This window comes from Mauremys reevesii, linkage group 3, assembly GCF_016161935.1.
Source record: "Mauremys reevesii isolate NIE-2019 linkage group 3, ASM1616193v1, whole genome shotgun sequence".
Classification (NCBI taxonomy): domain Eukaryota; kingdom Metazoa; phylum Chordata; order Testudines; family Geoemydidae; genus Mauremys; species Mauremys reevesii.
In genome coordinates, this window is record NC_052625.1 from 101,589,673 (window position 1) to 101,613,148 (window position 23,476).

Sequence of the window (23,476 nt, forward strand, 5' to 3'; positions counted from 1 at the left end):
GCTCGCCCCCACCTCATTCAGATCTGTGTCCATGTTCCAATTCCTCGGCCCACTCCCACTCTTTGTCCCAGTCCCTAATCCTCCCCTCAAGCTTCACATCCCAGTGCCTCCCTCCATACAACCTGGCTCCTCATCCTAATCCCACTTGCACCCTGACCCTGTCATCCAAGTTGTGCTCTCACTCCTCAACAGCTGTACAATCAAGTTGAGTTGTTTCTCTTTCTCCTCCTCCCTGCTTGGGGACCAGCAAAGGTAGCATTGACAGCACAGGAGAGATAGCCTGGCTGCTCTCAGTTTTGGTGTCTAGCACTGCACTGGCCCTGGGTGCTGTGAAGACCAATTGTCAGAAAAGTCCCTCTCAACCCCTGAAGCCCTAGGATGGAGCATGTTCAGTACAGATGGAATCTTCAGAGAGGTCTCTACTGAGCATGTGCGCACTGAGATTTCCAGAGACTCATAATGTGATCAAATTTAGTTGGATGGGAAAAGGTATCAGATGCCACCGCTACCAAATTTCAAGTCCCTGCTCCATAGTGTGTGTGTGTGTGTGTGGGGGGGGGGTCCTCACTGAAACAGATGTAAGCATTTTTTAACATGGCCAAACCAACATATTTTCCCTAACCTCATTTTGAAAAACAGCTGCACCGTATTTGCTGAAATTTTCCAAAAAAATACAGACCAAAGCAAAAAAATTCAGTCTGAGGCAGACACGTGGCATGGACAATTTCAGCCTGAATAGTTAAAGTTGGCTAATTGATAAGCAAATGAAAAGAGGGGTTTATAGTAGAAAGCATTGGGCAGCCTTAAACACAGGTGGCACTATCTGCACTGCCTATAACAGCAGCAATGGCAATGCTAATTTTTGCAGCTGGAGGAGCTGGTTTAAAAGAAAAGCAAATGTACTCAAAGCTCATGTGGTGAGGTGAGGAGCACTTCTCGCCACGTATTCAGGGTGAAATGTAATTGAAAATAAAGATTTTAATTAGACCTGGAAGCCCGTTGCCAATAGCCACAACAGCACTGAGAAACAGAAGTAGAATCAGCTACCATTTTGCTTTTATAATAGATTAACTGTGAGAAGCAACTGAGCATTTTGATTAATATTAAACAAAGCTCCTTTCTTGATTGGTATGCCAGTACTGCAGCACTGTTATGGGCACTAGAAGAGTTAATATGTAATGTGTAATCTAGATTTAGTAACACTAAGCCACATTCTCATTCCTCCAGCATAGGTAACATATTCAATGCCTCAGCCCCGGTTCAACATAGCATTTAAACGCACACACAGCTTTAAGTCTATAAGACACAGAAACCTGTTTAGAAACACTGGTGCAATTTCTATGTTCAGACAAGCCCTAAGAGCCACAACATGCTCTGTGTGGGCTGACTACATTCCACAACACCCATCCCCAGCCATGAACTGCTCACATTAGTGGAGTGCTTTGACTGGCATCTGAATGAGAGGGACATGGGGCTAGGGAAGCTGTGTAAAGCAAGACAAAGACAGACAGAAAAGATATGCAGTGAACTATGAACCATTTCTCAGGACAGAAGGCTAATTGATTTTTTATTTTTTTTTAATGATATTCATATTATAAGACCAACAATATACTACAGAGGTGTTTCCTGAGATCATTAATACATGTCTCAGGCAACTGAAGGCATAAGACCTTTACGATGAATATTGTAATAGCCCCATAAAACTCCTTGTCCTTTCTTGTTTTATTGCTTAATTAAAGGTGGAAGAACCTGGACTTTCTAGCTCTGACATTTGTTCCCTTTCCATAAATTCTAATAAGATAAATGATATCACTTGTCAAAAGGAGGTTCCCAGCAAAAGGCCCCAAAATATTGATTTTAATTAATTTGAGAAAAAATACTGTTTATATAGTTCACAGTGAGAAATTCTCCCTGTCCTGTGACTTCTATTCTACTGGGCAAACTTGCAGGTGAGGAGATTTTCTGTAAACCATTTGACAGTTAAAAAAAAAAAAAAAAAAAAAGAAAGAAAGAAAGTCGTTAACCAATGCTGAACACCAGAGTTATTCAGCCTTTGAAGTGGGATAACAGGGACCTTGAGAAATATGTCTAAGGAAATAATATACTAGACATTTGGGGAACTTTAAAAGAAAGGGAGGATTTCAGAACCTCCTTCTGTGAGGGAAGCAGCCGAGAACCATACATATTTGTATCATCTAAGATTTAAAGGGAATGGAAAAAGTAATCTTGAATGCAATATGATAATATCTGTGCCTAGCTTACATGGTGATTGGTGAAGTGTAAATACAACAGAAAAAAACCAAGATTTAAAAAAGCACATTTGATGGGAGCAATGCTTGCAAGGAAAGAGCATTCCATCTTAAGTGGTTAAAATAAGCACTACATGCCAGAATTTAGTTAAATCAAATGACTTTTTATATAGGATGGGTTGACAAGTGAATAGGTTTTCACTTATTTATTGCATTTCAAGAAAACAGCAGTAAGGTTTTTTAAAAAAAATATCTCAACTGAACAGGAAGAAATTGCTAGTGATGCTGGCTGCCATTTTGGTTTATATTTTTTGTACCACATGTTCTCTGGGACAACATTAGGTGGTTGCATTGTAGTTTGGCTGCTGTTGTTTTAAAATCAAATCTTCTTGTAGAGATGGAATCCCCACAGACAGCAAACAAAAAACACAAAATGACCTGCTACACTGCAGTGAAAAAGCCATCAGCAGATTGCAACAGTCTCTGAGGTTTTTGCAGCACTGATAATGGAGACCTTTTCTTAACCCGTTTTTGGCAGTGGTTGTCATTTTGAGATTCTCCCTTAGGATCTATTTTGAGCAGCTGGTAGCACTGGCTTTCACCTGAGTGCATACTGATCCTTCACAATGCCCTTGCTTTGCTTCTTTACTGAGAAGTTCCTGTTTTTGCACTGCACAAACTAGAAAAAAGTAGATCAAGTTTTCTAGGTCATTACCATTTTAAAAAATTATTTTAGCTGGGTAGATCATCAATTCCCCACACTACAAAAAAAAAAATCAAACAAAAAAACCCCCAAGCCTTGCTCTATTATATTGCATAATGCAACATCTCTTGGAAATGTATTTTCAGCAACCAGGTAAACAGTACTCTGACCCATGCATGAAGACCACTGGTGACATCTTGTTGCCAGAAAGTTTTATTAAAGGCCAGAAATATGACTATGTTCCAGCACATACCACTTTATTTCCTCACTCTGTGATCAATGTATTTTCTTACCCTGTAAAAATATCATCCTGTTGCTCAATACACAAAGAGAAGACATTTAGCAGAAGGGCAGGGGCACTAATAGACTCTGGCCGCTCGGTGAAGTGTCAGCAATCCAAAGCAATTGCAAATCCAGTTTAACTAGCCAGCTAGTCAGGGTTACAGCTGCTTTGTATTGCTGAGGTGGCTAAATCAGTGTGAATATCCTGATGAATCTGGTCGCCCATAAATTCACAGATCTCAATGTCACAAGGGGCCATTTTTATCATCTTGTCTGACCTCCTGTATAACACAGGCCATAGAACTTGCCCAAAATATTGTCTAGAGCATATTTTTTAGAAAAACATCCGATCTTGATCTAAAAAGGGCCAGTGATGGAGAATCCACAAGAACCCCTGGTAGATTATTCCAGTGGTTAATTACCCTCACTTTAAAAAAATTATGCCTTATTTCAAGTCTGAATTTGTGTAGCTTCAGTTTCCAGCCACTGGATCAGGTTATGTCTTTCTCTGGTAGACTGAAGAGCCCATTATTAAATATTTATTCCCGATATAGATACTTACAGACTGTAATCAAGTCACCCCTTAACTGTCTCTTTGTTAAGCTAAATAGATTGAGCTCCTAGAGTCTAACACTATAAGGCATGTTTTCTAATCCTTTAATCATTCTTGGGGCTCTTCTCTGAGCTTTCTCCAATTTATCAACATCCTTCAACTGTGCGCACCAGAAACTGACTCAGTATTCCAGCAGTGGTCTCACTATTGCAAAAAACAAAGGTAAAATAATCTCTCTACTCCTGCTCGAGATTCCCCTATTTATGCCTCCCAGGATCGCATTAGTTCTTTTGGCCACTGCATCACACTGGAAGCTCATGTTCAGCTGACTATCCACCTTGACCCCTAAATTTTAGAGTTGGTGGGCCTGATTCACCACTGCAGAGCCCAGCCCAGGAACAGATGTCTCGGACAGGTGCTTGCATCTCACCAGCCACCAGATGGCAGCTAACTCACCCACCAGCACAGATTAGAATAGCCCAGAGGACTGCCCTAACTTGTAATCCAGCAGTAGAGTAGCCATGGTGGAGACATGCTCTAGCCACATCCCATCCCAACACCATCACTCCCCAGAACTTCCCTGACATTTCCCGTGTGCTGAGGACTCCCGTGGAGGCAGGGTTGGGGTGGGATGGTGCTCTGCATCTGCTGTGCCTGGGGATACTCCTGTGGAAATGTGGGGAAAGACATGGAAGTTTTGCAAAACAGCCACAAATCCCTGATAGGATGCTCCATGTTGTAAGCTGGAATGAACTGACATGATGTCAAGTAAATCAGCTGGTGCACTTGGCTCCTGCAATATCACTGGTAAAAAAACAGCAATGATTGTACTGTAATTAATTAATTAATAATGTTGGCAGTTTTATCAACGTTCATGTTAACTGAACTTGTGTGACAGTGATAGAATGTGTCATTTTCCCCTGTAAATATTTGTGAGCATACATTAATACTCACCTGGCCCTTCTTCCTCACACTGTACAGAGTAGAGCCAGAGGTTGCACCCATGGAGAGATCTACATTTTACAGGTCTTTTTGTGTTTAAAATGTCCTTTTAATATTCTGGCTTACTCCTTATACACAACCACACACTTGTCTTGCTGCAGGCTGTTAAGTGAGAATGTGTATGCCAGGGCGATTTCCCTACCTGTCAGATCAGCATTAGGCCACCAGCCCAAGTCACAGGCTTTGCACGTGAACTCGTCCTGCACAAATTCATTTTCCTTGCAAGGGGTGCAAATCCAGCAGCAGCTCACTTCCCCTTTCCTTATAACCTGCAACACAAAAAATACCCTCAGACAGGATCCTTTCTAAGACGGCACATGAGTCTCTACAGCAGGCCGGCACTACCTACAGTGTTGTAAAACAGTGCAGTCTGAGCACTGGTGATGGGAAGTTTCTAAGGGTGGATGAATATTCAAAGCTGGAGACCTATTTGTACCCCTTTGGGCTAAAACCTGTGCTTGAACTCTCACAAGAATAAGCTTTCTCAGGATGTTTCCAGTGTCACTTCTGCTAGGTTAGAAATATGAAAGCAGCTTCTCTTGCGGTGCATCGGAATTTCTGCTTCCTTTCTTAGTTTCAATAAGAAAATATACACACACCCAGAAAGTGTTATATTTTAAATTAAACTTCCAAAGAAGTTTGATTTGAGGGATAGGTGAATCTGCAAACTGATCCTAGGGCATATAATGTGTGGCGGCAAACATGCAGTTGCAGATTAAATACAATCCAGGTGACATGGGAACGGAAAGAATGAGTTGTGGATATTGCTGGCCAAAGTACTCTGCAGCAGACTTTTACTCAGTTTACCCCTCCTCCAGGATCTTCCCTATCATCCACATGCAGAGCTGCAAAATGCAAAATGTTGGTTTTTATTGAGTTTTGTACAGAAACTTCAGTTCTTTTTGCAATCTATGGAGAGAGAGAGTCCAACTGACTTCAGTGGGAGCTGGATCAAGCTGTGTGTGTGCGTGCGTGTGTGTGTATTCATATACACATACACACATATATACATGGACACACTGTATAATTCTCAAAACTCTTCTTTAGGGATGGATAGTATCTTTAGAGGTCAGTGAATGTTGACGCTGTCCCTCCAAACATTTTGTATGTTTTATGAAGCCAGGTTGGAAGGAAGAAGGCAAGTGTACTTATTTACACATTTTGAATTTAATTAGAAATGGGAAGCTGTTTTGGGAGGGTGGTTTTCCTCAATGGGAGCATCTTGCCCTTGTAAACTAACTGTGCCCACATTATTGTGATGCTGCTTCAATTTGTCTTTATGCCACCTGGACATGGCAGGTGGCAAATTACCTGTAGCTGGATATGAGTGCTATTATTTGGTAAACAGATAGAGATTTCATTTGTTTCTCTACATCTCCTGCGGTAAGCATAGGGTACAAACAGATAAACATCTTTTTTTCTTTCAGGTGCTGTTGACAGGACAAAAATTTTACTCCTGCAGTGCATACCACTTTAAAAATCAGCCCCCCAAGAGAACTGCAGTTATAATAAGTACTGGGTAATGACAAAAATAATCATGTTGTTCTTATTGTTACATTTTACAGCAGTGGCACAAGCTGAAATTTGATTCTAATTCTATAGCACTAGAACTGTCTAAATAACTGTCGAATTTTCAATAAGTATAAACCCCCAAAAGTACACTCACAAGCTAGTATTTGCATAGATTGGGTACACTAGAACCTCAGAGTTCCGAACACCAGAGTTATGAACTGACCAGTCAACCACACATTTCATTTGGAACCAGAAGTACACAATCAGGCAGCAGCAGAGACAAGGGGGGGAAAAAAAGGCAAATACAGTACAGTACTGTTAACTTAAACTATTAAAAAGTAAAGGGAAAGCAGCAGTTTTCTTCTTCATAGTAAAGTTTCAAAGCTGTATTAAGTCCATGTTCAGTTGTAAACTTTTGAAAGAACAACAATAACATTTTGTTCAGAGTTACGGAACATTTCAGAGTTACAAACAACGTCCATTCCAGAGGTGTTTGTAAATTTCAGGTTCTATTTGTATTTGATTTGAAGGTATAGATACAGAAGCACATGTGCTAGTACATTTTTGCATAAGAAATAGGCTTTGACTTCTTGTAAATGTTGATCTATGAGTCTTTATATAGTCTTGCCTTTTTATACACTTATTATAACTGAAAAGTAAAGAAATTCTAAGCCAGACCCTTTCATCAATCTGTTTGCTCAAACCTGGTGAAAAAAATGTAGGCCTGTTATTCATGTCTCATTAATATGGATCTTCCTGGATACATAATATAGAGAAAAACTCCTGAGATGTACCTTAATTTGACCCTTCAAACAAGGTTCACTGCACACTGACCGGACCATTCCACTTTTGTTCATCTGAATCCTGAAGTCATCAATATTCAACACCCCTTCATGCCAGGTTCCAATGAGTACATAGTCATAACTGTTGGGCTCTATGTACTGCAGATTCATGATGTCATACCTGGGAAGCGAAAGCAGAGAGAACAGTGGAGCCTCCTGGACACAAGTATTAAATCTGTTGACTCTCCTTCTTCATGGAAACCAGCTAATTCATGATTTCTGCTCCAAAAACTCTAAAATCTTTGAGGAGCTACCAACTTCTTCATTATTCAATATTGCCAACCCCAAGATTTCAAAAATCTGAGCCAGACCCCCCAAAATCATGAGGATGACTTAAAAATAACGAGTTTTATAAAAGTAATACATTTTTTAGTTACTTTTCTTTGCCTTCTGATTCAGAACCTTTCGGGTTACATTTGGGTCACATTTTCAAGCTTTTCTCTGCAATGATGAGGGCTAGAAATTTAATTTAATAAAAATGAAAGCTGCAATTCTCATGTAATCACTTGACTCCAGAGGCTGGTGCTTTAAAAATTCCCACCAAATATTGAGAGACTTGTGATAAAAATCACCAGAGTTGGCACCACTAATTTCTACTATTTACTGGTAGGTATCCTCTAAGGGCTAGATTGTGCCTTTTATGCACAACCCTCAGTAAGGTGCAGTGTCTAACTGTGCTGTCCCAGAAGGAAGTGTATCTCGGAGAATACGGCTCCTCATAAGACAATCTCCACTTGTTCTGGATGGAAAGTCCTTTGCTAAAGCCTTTTTCAGGGTGCAACATATTGACCTCCCTTGCAGACATCCAGTCTCCAGTGACATCTGGGGAGAGGGAGTCCAGGCTCTGCCTACTTCCCATTTCTCCTCAGTTGCTCACTCCGAGACCAGGTGGGGAGCATGTACCCTTTGTGTTCCTCCAGCACCTGGAGGTAAGATTTGTGTAGGCCTAATGTGACCACACAAAGGGGCAACGGTAGGCGAGGGGAAATCTTTACATCCACTAATTTCCTTGTGTGGCGACATTAAGGCTAGTCACAATCTAGCTCTGCATTAGGGCACTATGGTGTTATGGATTCTGGAATCATCATCTAATGAATATATTCAAACTAAACAAACAAGAGTGACATAAATTATATTTAAAAAAAAACCCAAACAAACAAAAAAACAGATTTGACAATTAACATAAGATAGCCTTGCAAGACTGTCAGGCAAATGTATCAGCCCAGACACAAAAATCTACTTTCCCACCCAAGGCAAGAGAACAGAATTTCCCAAGGCTGATATAAAGGAATAACGCAGCTTCTGTAAACACTCAGCTACCCGTCTTCACCCTCCACCATCACACCCTGTCATCCCTGTGTGCTGGGACTGATGTGTGAAAGTCTTTTATTGCTAATTGTTTTGCTCCTGCTTTCTCTCCCTGCCTGTAGTTTGTGCAAAGTGATGATTAACCACTGTAATTTCATGGGGGAAAATAAGCGGGAGTGATGGAATGAACAGAGGAGAGCAGCACAAGGAGGAGGTACCACAAGTGAGGATAGACAGACAGGCTGGCTCTTGAGAGATGGGGAAGCAGATCATTGTGGGTGGCAGGCGGGGGAGTGTTTTGATCTAAGGGGGGTGGGGGGTTGAGAAAAGGCTGCAACTGGAAATTGTGATTTGGACTGTAAATTGAGAAATATGTGCTGCTTTCTAAGGCTGAGAGTCCCTGCCTTAGTTTTCTATGTGATTGTTTCAGTTCTCTCAGATTGAATCTTTACATTTATATTGAGGTGAGAATGTTTGTTTTATTCTGAAGTGTTACTAATGTATATAGGCTGGGGAATGAAGGGCACACAGGAGTCTGTGCCCTTGGTAACAGTTAGGAATAGGTGGTTGGTTCTGGATAAAGGGCTCATCACACCGAAATTTTTTTCTTTTCCCCTCAGAGGTTCAAATAAATAAAATCTGGTTTGCTGGTTTAAAAAAATTCAGATACCTTTGCAGTTCCATGTGCACGAGCCTCCGAACTTCTATCTGCCTGCCTCTCATTATCTTCTTGTTTGCATATCTTTGGCAGTATATGGTCTTTTCTAGAGACTTTTCAGAGAAGCTGGATCCATTACAACCATGCTTCTGTAGGACCCAATCCTGCAACTACATTTGCGTGGGCAGACCCGTTTGCCAATACTGAGCTCCCCTGAAGTCAGTGGGGCTCCGTGTGAGTGTGACACTCTGTACCCCAAAGCAACACCCTGACACTCCCATATTTCTTAGGTAATCTACTTTGATCTATACACTTATTACTTATAATCACTCAAAATCTGTCTTGCTGTAGTTAATATATCTGTTTTATATATTTTACCTAAAAACAGTGTGGTTTGAGTGAAGTGCTTGGAAAAATCTTAGCTCAGTTAACAAAAGCTGGTGCAGGTCCACTTTTCTTTGTAGAAGTAGTGGACTGGGTAATAAACTTACAGTGGTCAGGCTTCTGACCAGGGCAGGATGGTATAGTTCAAGGGTACAAGGCTAGGGAGCAGTGGGGGGTTGGCTGGAGCCTCTCTATTGTTGGTTCATGAGTGGCTGGCAAGAGCATTCATGTAACAGTCTACTACCGCCCGCGGTCTCGGCGCGCGGCGGTGAGTTCGACTTTCGAGTTGAACGGCTCTGATCTGACGCCGGGCGATTCTCTCCGCGAGCGCTAGTTCGACTCTCTCCCTCTCGGCGGCTGTTAGGGTTAGAGAAGAGAGACGGAGTTCGGAGAGGGTTGGTTCCGCGCGTCTGCCTGTGAGGTAGTTCGAAAGGGGTAGTTCGAATTCACGCCGCTCATTCCGCTGCTGAATTTTGCGTACTAGTTTCGACCCCCATTCTTAGTGTAGACCAGGCCTTAGCTGCGGGTGTTCCTGCCTGTGAACGTTTGTGTGAGTGCAGGACCTGGAGGGGACGGCAGCTTGTCACGGTATCACAGTGTGAGTGGGAGCCCAGGTTGGTGAGACAGAGGGCTCAGCAGTACCCCAGTTCCAGGTTGCACCCTGGGAATGCCCGTCACAGTGGGCAGATCATGTATGGGGCGCTACTCACTTCAGAACAGCTCTGTACATGTACAGAGGTCCAGCTGTGTTGCTGCAGAATGAGAGCTTTGGTTGCTAATTAGAAAGGAGTCTAGAAAAGGGACCCATTTCAAGGTAATCAGGAGGCAATTCCTCCCCACTTCCCTGTTCTTATAAAGGGAGAATATGAAAAAGGAACAAATTCTGATGTTCAATAGCTTTGTGTATAAACTGTGCGGTACTACATGAAACAGTATCCTCAGGGTCCATTATAATGTAGATGTGATATACATGAGTATAAATGAGCATTAGTAGTTATTTCCTTCCTATTATGACCTTGAATTAGACAGATGTATAATCATGTACTCTGTACTGGAATGTGAATCTCTGGGAGGAGACAGAAGCTTATTAAAGGCTCACATTGCCTTCATAGAACTTTGAGTCTATATAGGTGGTTTGCCTTTAAATCTTATCTCAGCATGTGCTAAGTCTTGACTGACGTTGCATTAATGCTAGTTTATACCATGTAATGTGTTTTTTTTAAGTTTCATCTTAACTATCCCTCTTGTGCTGTCATTATTAGCCAGCTGTCAATGTATACAGTATGCAAACGGAAATCTCTTACAAAATCTTACACGTGGAAAGTTTTAGCAGTGCTTGCAGCTTTAAGACTGAGCTTGAAGTTTTAGTCATAATGAGATCTACCAGACAAGCTGAGTGAACAGATAATTGGGTAGGAAGTTTATTTCTTCTTCTTTGCCTTTCTTTTTTATATGTGCATGCACAAAAGTTCTGCTCTGAATACATGGCAATGAGGTGTGGGGTATTGTTGAGTTGTTTCCCTCCACTCACACATTGGTATCAATGTTTGTCTCAGACTTGTTTTAAAAAAATCTCAGCCAGCTGCAACAAAGCAGAGAAATTTCCAGCCAAAAAGAAATTTGAGAAAGCTGTGAGCCATTGAAAAATGAGGGCAATTAAGGAAGTTGGATCTCATCCTTAAATATGGCAGCACGAATTATGCCCATTATAATATATTACATGCAATAAGCTACATTAAAACAATCTTAAGGCTGCAAAGTCAGGTGTTAAGAAATGCTAAGACTAGAACCCATTATTTTCCTAGCTCCCAATCAGGTGCACCTTTCCTTGAGTCAAAGGGGAGATGAAGTGAGAGGAGCAGGGAGGGGCTGCTGCATTCTTGCCACTCCCCTACCATTTCCCATTCTGGAGCTCTAGCTTTTGACTATCATTTTGAAGGCTCATGGCAGACTCACTGCAGATGAAATATTCAGAGATTTTACCAGTAAATCCCCAATAATCTCTACTGAGCAAGTCCAAGTGAGGCTTTTAACTTGACCAAGTCTGGGTGGTTTTCCAGGGAGACAGCAAAAGGCATTCTTTGACTCTCCCACTATCCTGTCAGATCTCAAACATTTGCTGCCAAGCAGGGAAACATGAGAGCTCTTCAAAGACAGAGGCGGTGGGATGCGGAGAGGAGGAATAGTTGAACCTGTTTTTCTCTATGCTCATTGTCAGAAATGGCCCACACTTTTTCATTAAACCATTTAAAAAATATATTCAGAGTAAGGCAGAAAATACGTCTAGGAAAATTTCAGACAAGTGGATAAAGTTGGATAGAGTTATAAGGAAATAGAAAGCGTTAGGCAACCTTAACTATGGACGATGTGATCATCTCCGTCTACAGTTACAATCAGTGATGGCTTACAAGCATCAATAGCTAAAGGATTTTGTAAATAAAATATAGTATAAATGTTAGTGTTCAAGACAGGAATCTTGTTCTTTTCGGTCTCGTAGGGGTTTATTTATTTATTTACATAAAAATACTGCAAACTAAAGCTGAAAAGCCTTTTGCTTGAATGACCAGAAATGCACTGACAGCTCACTTAATTTGGGTGGGCTGCTCGCAAGTTGGGGGTTTTACAGCTTAAGATGTTACTTTGAGCTCAGTTGATAATGTGCTGGGAAATTCAGCCACTGAATATTTGCTAACATAATAGTAAATATTGTTTGTTTTCTCTTGTTCTATAAATAAATAACATTATTAAATTTTAAAACATTACTCCAACACAGTCTGAGAATGGTTCCCATATATGTGGAAATATTAAAATCTCATTTTTTCCCCAGGGACACAGTCTCCTCATCTATCCCTGTAAAACAAAAGGTCACAGAAAAGGCAGTCTGTTCTGTTCCACTGCTCTTTGCTTTATTTAATTGACAAAGTGTTGAATACAGAATGGAGCTTTATATTTCATTAAGGTATGGAGACACGTTGGCATTGATGAAATGCTACTGTACATTCATCTACACAAGTCAAGGACTTTTCCTCTGTACTGTAGAAACACTGGGACATATTTTCGAAGTCAGGTATGCACCACTGAAAGTGCAAATTTGCATAGGCCTAAATTCCTGGATGTATCCAAATGTCTGATACTTTTTATTTATTGATCTAAATTGCCTATCCTGTGAGCAATATACACTGGTACATGTATGAAATACTTGGAAAACTAAGGATAAAATCCAAAAATATTCTTGTCCATACTCATCAACCCAACCGTTAAAATATAAGTTATCAGCAAAAGAAAACCCACTCTGATCCAATCCATCCAAATTCTAAGCCTCTCCTACCAATAGAAACTGGGGGGAGGGGGAGGAGGGAAAGGGGGGAGGAAGGGAAAGAAGTGGGAGATGAACCTTGCAATAGATCAAGGGGTGAAGGGAATGTGTTCCAGAGTCCAGAACCACTCGTGGAAATATCCTGTCATAAACCCTCTCCTTTTTAAACGGAGGGCTGTAAACTGTAGCCCCTCTGCTGTTCACTGCTGCAGCAGCATTGTGTGAGGAGAGAGGTGGTCTCTCTGGTAACCAGATCCCAAACAATGTAAGGACTAGCAGATCTAAATGAACACCAAAAACTAACTGGTAGCCAATACAAACTACAGAGCACAGGTGTAGTATGTTCCAGTATGAAGAATTACGGAATAGACTGACAGCTGTATTATGCATCAATTTAAGTTTCTAAATGGTCTTAAGGTGTAGCTGTATTTGTCCAGGTATATGGACTGTAAGTATGTAAGGCAATTACTGGCCCCTAACTCTTAAACTCTGGCCTAGTCTACAGGTCTCTTTGGCTGAAGAAATCCAGACAAAACGCACAACACAGGGCTGATGAATGAGGTGATGGGGTGGGCTGGGGTGGGGAGTAACTGACCAATCTCTTTTGATTGTTCCAGCAGAGTTAAATATACCCACTAGCACAAAGAACAAAAGGTGAAAAATCAAATATCAGTTTTAATAACCTAAGGTGTTAATAAGAGAAGCAAGAACTTTTTAAAAGACATTTTATGATGACATTGGCTCTTGCAGATATTCTCTGAAGCTATCTGCCAAACTGTGAAGTCTCATTTATTCAGGGCGCTCTCTTTGTACAGTGCCAGTTCTTTGACTCCATTGATCAAACATACACAGAGTTTAGTCTCCTCCCACTCACATCAGCTTAACAACTGTGTTACTCTACTGACCTAAATGAAGTAGCTTCTGATAGACACTGGTGTGAGTGAGAGGAGACTCAGGCTCAAACTCACCGAGCTGAAACACTTCAGTACAAGACATGCAACCGAATCATCCTATAATTACTCAGAAAAGTTTTGAGGCTGAAACCCCAATGGTAACTCAAACTCAGAATAGCCATTTATGACTTAGCCACCATGAATTTATCCAGTCCGAACTTCCTTTTTTTTTTTAACCTAAACCTTATTATTTTCATTTGGTGAGTTCCTTGTATTATGTAAAATAGTATAAAAAACTTCTTTCCTTTATCACTTTTCTCACATCACTCATGATTTTTATATACCTCTATCATGTCCCTCTTCTCTTCTCTTCCAAACTGAAGAAGTCCCTCCTCTTCTAATCTTCCTCATGGGGGACCCTCTCTAAAACCCTAATCATTTTAGTAGCCTTTTCTGAACCTTTTCTAGTGCTAGAATATCTTTTACATCTTCAGAGAACTATCCCACGATAACTCCAAAGATCTTTTTTGTTTGTGTGTAGCTAAATCCCCCCCATGTTGTTGTATGTATAGTTGGTTTTTTTTTTCCAATGTGCATTACTTTACATTTATCCATTAAATTTCATTTGCCATTTTTTTTTGCCAATCACTAGTTTTTGTGAGATCTTTTGAAGTTCTTAGATCATTTATGAATAAATTGAATAGGATTGGTCCTGACCCTTGACTGAACAACACACACTACTTACTCTCTCTTCCTGAGAATTTACCATTAATTCCTACCCCTTTGTTCCTGTCTTTTAATCAGTTCTCAATCCATGAAAGGACCTTCCTTTTATCCCATGACAGCTTCAAAGAACTCTAATAGATTAGTAAGACACGATTTCCCTTTACAGAAACCATGTTGACTATTGCTCAAGAGTTTATGTTTTTCTATGTGTCTGACAATTTTATTCTTTACTATTGTTTCCATTTTAAATATTGGCGTTACATTAGCTAAGTTCCCTCCTCTAGTGATACTTCAATCTGTGACAGTTCCTCAGATTTGTCACCTACAAAAGCAGCTCAGGTTTGGGAATCTCCTCCTAACATCCTCAGCCGAAGACTGAAGCAAAGAATCCATTTAGTTTCTCCGCAATGACTTTATCATCTTACTGGTTGTTCTGTAAGGGTATGTCTACACTACAAGAGTAGTTCGATTTAACTTAGGTCGAATTTGTGGATTCGACCTGATGAATTCGAATTTGTGTATCCACACTAAGGACACTAATTCGACTTTGTGAGTCCACACCAACGGGGCAAGCGTCGACATTGGAAGCGGTGCATTCTGGGCAGCTATCCCACAGTTCCCGCAGTCCCCGCTTCCCATTGGAATGCTGGGTAGAGCCCCCAATGCCTTCTGGGGGAAAAATGTGTCGAGGGTGGTTTTGGGTAACTGTCATCATTCAACCGTCACTCCCGCCCTCTCTCCTTGAAAGCGCCGGCGGGAACTCTGTTCGTGCACTTTTCTGGTCAGTGACAGCGCGGATGCCACAGCACTGCGAGCATGGAGCCCGTTGCGATCATCGCTGCACTTATGGCCGTTGTCAACTCCTCGCACCTTATCGTCCACCTCTTCCACAGTCAGCTGCTGAGAAATCGGGTGAGGAGGCTCCGGCAGCGCGGTGAGGACATGAAGTGTCAGAGTGGCACAGACCTCTCACAAAGCACGGGATCCTGCGCCGCGGAGATCATGGTGGCAATGGGTCAAGTTCATGCTGTGGAACGGCGATTCTGGGCCCGGGAAACAAGCACGGACTGGTGGGACCGCATAGTGCTGCAGGTCTGGGATGAATCACAGTGGCTGCGAAACTTCAGGATGCGTAAGGGCACTTTCCTTGAACTCTGTGACTTGCTGTCCCCTGCCCTGAAGCGCCAGGACACCCGGATGCGAGCAGCCCTGACTGTGCAGAAGCGAGTGGCCATAGCCCTCTGGAAACTTGCAACGCCAGATAGCTACCGGTCAGTAGCGAACCACTCTGGCGTGGGCAAATCTACCGTGGGGGTTGCTGTGATGCAAGTAGCCAACGCAATCATTGAACTACTGCTCTCAAAGGTAGTGACCCTGGGAAACGTCCAGGTTGTCATAGATGGCTTCGCCGCGATGGGATTCCCAAACTGCGGTGGGGCTATAGATGGGACTCACATCCCAATCCTGGGACCAGCCCACCAGGCCAGCCAGTATATTAACAGAAAGGGCTACTTTACAATGGTGCTGCAAGCACTGGTGGACCATAGGGGACGTTTTACCAACATCTACGTCGGGTGGCTGGGCAAGGTTCATGACGCGCGTGTTTTCAGGAATTCTTGTCTGTTTAGACGCCTGCTGGAAGGTAGTTTCTTCCCGGACCACCAAATAACTGTTGGGGATGTGGAGATGCCTACAGTGATCCTCGGGGACCCAGCCTACCCGCTAATGCCCTGGCTCATGAAGCCCTATACAGGTGCCTTGGACAGTGACAAGGAGCTCTTCAACTACCGGCTGAGCAAGTGCAGAATGGTGGTGGAGTGTGCTTTCGGACGTCTCAAGGGGAGATGGAGGAGCTTACTGACTCGCTCGGATCTCAGCAAAACCAATATCCCCATTGTTATTGCAGCTTGCTGTGTGCTCCACAATCTCTGTGAGAGCAAGGGGGAGACCTTTATGGCAGGATGGGAGGTTGAGGCAAATCGCCTGGCTGCTGATTACGCTCAGCCAGACACCCGTGCGATTAGAAGAGCCCAGCGGGAAGCGCTGGGCATCCGGGAGGCTTTGAAAGCTAGGTTCCTCAGAGAGCAGGGTAACCTATGACTGTCCAGTTTCTTTACAGAGAAGCTGAACCTGCCCCTGTTTCAATTACTGTTGACTTTTTTCAGCAGTTACATACCCCGTTCACCAGGTTTCCCCCCTTCCAACAGACGTTTAAAAATAAAGTTAATGGAACATTGTTAATTAACAAAGTTTTCTTTACTAATGAATTCGCGTTAAAGGGTTCAAACAGGGATGCAGACTGTGGTGGGTACGGTGTGCAGTGATGTACAGACTGCTTCTACACTTGAGGAATGACAGGCTCCTGCTCCTACAGCGGTCTCTGGGAGGAGGACGGTTACAGGAGGGTGTGCAGGAAGGGGTGGGTTTGCAGGAAGGGGTGAGGGGTGTGTGGGAAGGGTGAGTAGGTGTAGGGGGATGAGGGCTCTGGCTGGGGCTCAGGGCATCGAAGAGGCTCATGGCTAGGGTGGAAGGGCATGGTAAGGGCAGCCTGCCTTGCCATTTGTGGATGCCAGGCGCTAGGACCCTGGGGCAGCATACACCTCCCAGACTGACCTGGGGCAGCAGACACCTCCCAGAGTGACCCGGGTGCCTAGTGACTGCACTCTGTGTGTGACCTGCTGTTGATCCTGCCCCCATGTCTGTACCCTGGTAATGGTGGCTGTCCTATGCAATTAACAAACCCCTCCCCCCCCTTCACACAAAGTCTTCTGCAAAGAAACATGATGGAAACAGTAATTAACAGCAAACTATTTTTAATACTCAACTACACAGTTGGGGGATGAAACTGGGATTTGGGATTGGGTGAGCCAGGAAGGGAAGCAATTCTCAAACTTTAGGGAATGAGAGCTGTTTGGTACATGAGCGCTCTGCTGGGGTGGAGTGACAGTTTTCACAGCCCCTAGCGCCCCTCCTTCTTGTTATTTTGGGTGAGGGGGGGACAGGACTTTGTGGTGGGGGAGGGCGGTTGCAGATACAGTGCAGGGGGGCTCTCTCCTCCTGCCTGCGGTCCTGCAGAACATCCACAAGGTGCCGGAGCGTGTCCGTTTGCTCCCTCATTAGGCCAAGCAGTGTTTGAGTCGCCTGCTGGTCTTCCTGCCGCCACCTGTCCTCCCGTTTGCTGTGTGAGCGCTGGTACTGAGAGAGGGTCTCCCTCCACTGGCTCTGCTGGGCCGCCTCGGCTCTGGAGCAGGCCATCAGTTCAGCGAATATCTCGTCCCGAGTCTTTTTCTTTCGCCGCCTAATCTGCGCCAGCCTCTGTGAGGGGGATGCCGGGGCAGGTCGGGAAACAGCCGCAGCTGTGTGATGGGAAAAAGGAAGTGATTTCCTTGCAAAGATACATGATTGCGAACACTGAACACAGTCTAGTCTGTCTCTGTGAACAAGACCATACACGGCACCTATCTCATGCGCTCTCAGGACAAGTTCGAATTTTCGGCCTTCGCTTTCATTGCCTGGGGTCTTGCACTGGAGATCAGACAAGCGGGGCAGGACAGCAGAATCCGTGTAGCAGCCAGGCCTGGTAAGCCGTAAACTTTAGGCTGTTTAAAAGTTAATGTATAGCAGTGCCCTCCTGCTGCAGGCAATCCGTAAAGCATAAACTCTGACCCTGTTCCACCCCCTCGCGGCTGTCCCCGGGAAAGATCCCTGTATGCTTCCCCTCTGCAGCCTCCACCACGTGGCTGTTAAATGACGCTTATTGTTATGCAAAGGAAAAGTGAAGCAATCCCAATAGTAACATTACACTAATTCCCCTAATTAGATGCAGCAGTCGCCGAGCGAGATCACCCTGAGGCGGGTCACTAAGACAGACAGAGAGTGCATGCTGCGTGAAACCCTGCACAGACCAGGGCCCTATGCTGCCATGCTCGTCGAGGCAATGCTCCCACTGTACGTGAGGATAGCCTGGCGCGGAAGAGTGTGCTTCCACGGAGCACCCAATAAGGCACCTCTCCCCAGGAACCTCCTGCGGAGGCTTTTCGAGTACCTCTACGAGAGCTTCATGGAACTCTCCCAAGAGGATTTCTGTTCTATCCCCATATGCATTGACCTTCTTTTCATATAGTTTTTATTCCTGTTTTTCAAAAAATAAATGTTTACATGTTTATAGCACTTACCGACTGATCCTTCCCCTGATTCAGAGTCCGGGTTAAGGCTGGGGAGGGTTGGTGGGGGATCTCTGTGAGGGTGATGAAGAGATCCTGGCTGTCGGGGAAATCAGTATTGTAAGCGCTGTCGCCTGCCTCGTCCTCCACAAACCCTTCCTCATCTTCCCCATCCGCGAACATCGCCGAGAAACTGCCTGTCGACACTATCCCATCCTCAGAGTCCACGGTCACTGGTGGGGCAGTGGTGGCAGACCCACCGAGAATGGAATGCAGTGCCTCGTAGAAGCGGCATGTCTGGGGCTGGGCTCCGGAGCGTCCGTTTGCCGCTTTGATTTTTTGGTAGCCTTGTCTCAGGTCCTTGATTTTCACGCAGCACTGCGTTGCATCCCGGCTGTATCCTCTGAGTGCCATGGCTTTGGAGACCTTCTCGTAGGTCTTTGCATTCCATTTTTTGGAGCGCAGCTCCGAAAGCACAGACTCATCGCCCCACACAGCGATCAGATCCAAGACTTCCCGGTCAGTCCATGCTGGGGCCCTCTTTCTATTCTGGGATTGCATGGACCCCTCTGCTGGAGTGCTCTGCATCGTTGACGGTGCTGCTGAGCTCGCCCCGATGTCCAACCAGGAATTGAGATTCAAACTGGCCAGACAGGAAAAGGAATTCAAATTTTCCCGGGGCTTTTCCTGTATGGCTGGTCAGAACATCTGAGCTCGGACTGCTGTCCAGAGCGTCAACACAGTGGTGCACTGTAGGATAGCTCCCGGAGCAACTAAGGTCGATTTCCGTCCACACCTAGCCTAATTCGACATGGCCATGTCGAATTTAGCGCTACTCCCCTCGTCGGGGTGGAGTACCGAATTCGAACTAAAGAGCCCTCTAGGTCGAACTAATTAGCTTCCTGGTGTGGACGGTTGCACGGTTAAATCGAATTAACGCTGCTAAATTCGACAAACTCCTAGTGTAGACCAGGCCTTAGATAGGTGGCCTCCTCTCTCCAGAAACACTAGAAAGGGTTACACATCCTACTGTAACTCCAGTCCCATTACAAGCTGTAGCTATCAATAGATCATCCAGGATCTGGAATTACTGTCACCCACTGACAAGACTAAGTTCACCCATATACCCCAATTTCTGACAGTTTCTGCATGCTTTAGTTTTTCTAGCTGTAGCAACACAATTCTTTGCTTTAATTCACTGACATGAATTAGCTCCTTACCTTCCAGGGGCATCTCCCTTTTCATCAAACCAAATTTCCTCTCCTGAAACGCCAATGAACGAAGACTTTATGAGGAATTCCAAGAGTTTGCTACCATCGATGGGTGTCATGGCATCACACAGCCCAACATGTCCTGGGCAAAGGGAATGATGCATATTTTGTAGGCCATGTGCCATAGCATATATAGCATTGATGACAAATCCCATTTTACTGTCCTGGACATAGTTTTCTTCTAAACTCTCATTGCCTACAACAATAAGACAAAAAACAAAAATTACCACAAGACAGAAATTAAATAATTGCAGGTACTCATGGAATGAGGAGAGAGATTTACATGATTTTTCAAAACATTAGCTAGCTGATTTCTCTCAAATACTTTTGAAGCATAAACAATAAAACTGGTTGGGAATTTCCCAACAATATTTTTTTGTTTAAAAATGTGAATTTGTCAAAACTGTTTGCAAGAAAGGGCTGTTTTCAACAAATCTCCTGATTTGACAATTTAAAAAAACAGTTTTGAAACTGTTAAATACATTTTTCCTCTGAAAGTTTCATTGATTAGAAACAACTTTGTTTTGGAATTTTAATTTATATTTTAAAAAAGTTAAAAATAAAAATGTTTTTAAATTATTGAAACTAAATGTTTCAATTGATCTCATCCATTTTTTTTTCTGGATTATTTGTTTGTGAAAATTTTAGATATTTTGACTTTTCGTCCCGTTTCAGGATAGGAAAAAATTTCAAAAAAAATTCAAACTCGTGCAGAAAGCTCTGGTCTAATAAACAAATCTAAATCAGCAGAATCTTAAAAAGATACTGAAAAGAACTCCCACACTCACTACAGAAAAATTGATAAACTATTGTTTATAGTAATACAACACTTTAAAACACTAGTCCACATGTGCCATGTTGGATTGCTGTGGACAATCCAACAGCAATCCAACATGGCACATGTGGATTGCTGTGGACAATCAATAGAAGGTCTTGATACCCAAAGATTTTTTATGTGACTGAAGTGTAAAAGGTGTTGGATTAATAGGCATTGAAGTCTTTCTCCATAGAACAGACACAACATAGCAGTGAAAGTTTTCCCCACATGTGACCTTCAGATCTGAACCACTGACTTTCAGGACGCTGTCAAGGAAGGTCCTGATCCTGATGGTGTTTTATGGGATGCAAACACCAATCCAATAGGAAGTAGATTATTGCCACTATTTTCTGTCATGAACTACTGAAAAGCTATCAACCAAAACTGAAAGCCTCCATATCTCTTTCCCATTCTCCTGGTTCGTACTGACCCACCCTACTCAATGTCTAATCTCTGCCATCCAATTTCTTTTTGTCCATGGAAGTTCTTTGGTTCCATTAGGAAAAAAAGATGTGAGAGCTACCATGTGTTAACTGATGTGTTAAAATCCTAGTGTGAATGAGGGAGTTGTAATGTGTCTTAGCATGTCAAGTAAAGCCATCGGAAGGGAGTTATCTTGACCTGTAGCATGTTCAAAGTACACCTTTTTTCCTAGTGTAGGCATTGTCCAATCTTCAAAGCGGACAATGAAGCTGAGCCTTACGTTTCTCCCAGGAAGGTGCTCTGATAAGGCAGCCATTCCCCCCACTTACCTCCCTCACCATCACAGCTCAGACATGTTACCTGGTGACATGTCAGAATGATATTTCAAAAACAGAAATACCTGGGTTTCCTTGGGCATGGGCCCCCCTTAGTGTAAGGGTCCCATTTATATTGGTAAGAGTGTCTAGTTTCAATAGCTATTCTGCAGTATTCCGATTCCCAAGTACAAGAATGAGCCATGCAATAACTGGTTGGTATGGCAAAGAAAATAGTGTTGTAAAGGTCACAAAGTGCTGGAAGCAAGTCATGTGTTTCTCATGCTGCCGTGGATTTCACCATTATTACGAGCACCAACCAGCTGCAGCCAGGGCTATATTTCAGAGATGCAACATTCTAGTTTCCACATAGCAGCAGCGACACAGTTTCCATTCAAACAGCACACGGCCAACACAATCATGTCACCAGAAACATAGTGAGAATAGACACGTTACAAGTAAGCACATAGAAAATCTACATATCTTATACCCTGTGAAATTATAATATATATTTCAGGTCAGTGCAGATACATTAGAACATGTACCGCATGCAAGAAGTATCACATGATCTAGAAAATTATCTCATCCAACTTCAGTGAAGGATTTGATTATATTTCTACCCAGCAGGCAACAATATCAATTGTATTTAAATGTGCCTTGTCTGTGGATTAGCACATTGGAACAGAAGAACCATACAAATGCCACTTACTTTACCTTCCTTTTCTATTAGCGCAAGATGAGTATTGCCTTCATCCCTCTTTGTAAGAAAGCTTTAAGGGAGTGAGGCTCTGCACTGCAGTCCCCTGAGACCCAGTTTAGAGCTTTCAAGTAGCTCTCAGAGTGGAGATGCAGACGGGAGAACAAAATGGCCCAGGGAATGTTGGAGTAGAGCTTCAAGCCTGCTTAGCTGCACAGTGGTTCCTGTCCTAATGTGGCATCAGCCTGAGCTTCCTCTCTTCATCAGTTAAACAATAGCTCCCAACATTTCAAATGGCTAAAGCGGGACACAGCACCATTTCATAACGCCTGTCAAATTTGCTCCATCTATGCCTCCTTAGATAGACACAGAGGGACAGTTGGTCCAAACTTGAGTTGCTCTATGACCCTGTGCACCAGGTTTCAATGCCACTTCATTTGGGGGGGAAGAGGGGGAGGCTCACAAATGGGGACCTGAGACAAACTGACCTGCTACCCGGAGAAGTGGTTTGGGAGAGTGAAAGCAGGACAGTCCCGTGAAACCGAGGGAGAAGAGAAATAATTTAACAATTTTTTTGCTATCCCTGCTCTAGAAGACTGCTTCTTGCAGGATCCAATGTCAAAATCTATGTGTTTCAAATTTTCTGAGATAAAGTATTTGGTCAGGATGATAGAGGAAGACACATGAGACAACTTGCAAACATTTTAAAAGAGTCTTTTAAAAAGACTTTTAATATGGAAAAGTATGTGCTCAATTTTCTCATGACTTTCAGAGTTAAATCTCATTGGTAAATAGCATTAACTGTAACATTGGAGAGTATGAGGACTGCTTGTTTGTTTTTGACTAACAAAAGCGTCAAAATAAGTTTTGCACTGGTGCTCTGCTTAGAGCTTTAACTCCGGGGAATCTATTGCCTCCCCTGGTTTTAATTTATGGAAATAATTGTATTTCAACTAAAAACATCTGAAGACCTAGTATTATAATTAATAATCCACTTATCAGTCTTTCGGACAAAAGGGGATATCTCCCAAAAACCTACTTGATTTCTGTGTGAAGCCACCTGTCTGTCTAATCCTATTTCTTCATTATAAGTTCATGTACATTATGCATTTGAGTTTATGAAAAATCTGTGGCACAGACAACTACTCAAAGAAAATGTTGTTTCTAACAAATTGAGTACAAGCAATTTTGTTCATCTCTTTGTGCTAGAGATAAAACTCAGATGTTAATTTATCCTCTTTTAAATCTTTAGAGAGCAGCTTTTTAATCACAGTGTTTTCATGAAACAGATAAAACATTCTATTCGTGTTTTTTAAAAGTTGTAAGGTTGTCATTTTTACCTGCACCTGTATATCAACATTTA

General features: G+C 42.9%; 1 protein-coding gene across 1 annotated transcript in view; it reads right to left on the minus strand.

Annotated features, from left to right (window-relative positions):
- Positions 1-23,476, minus strand: part of GRM1 (glutamate metabotropic receptor 1) — a 286,217-nt gene that overhangs the window by 60,148 nt on the left and 202,593 nt on the right. Inside the window, exons 8-10 of the mRNA XM_039532360.1 lie at positions 19,812-20,058; positions 7,096-7,264; positions 4,932-5,058 (exon numbers count right to left, since the gene is read on the minus strand). Coding sequence (XP_039388294.1) covers positions 4,932-5,058; positions 7,096-7,264; positions 19,812-20,058 — 543 coding nt within the window. The remainder of the gene's footprint in view (positions 1-4,931; positions 5,059-7,095; positions 7,265-19,811; positions 20,059-23,476) is intronic.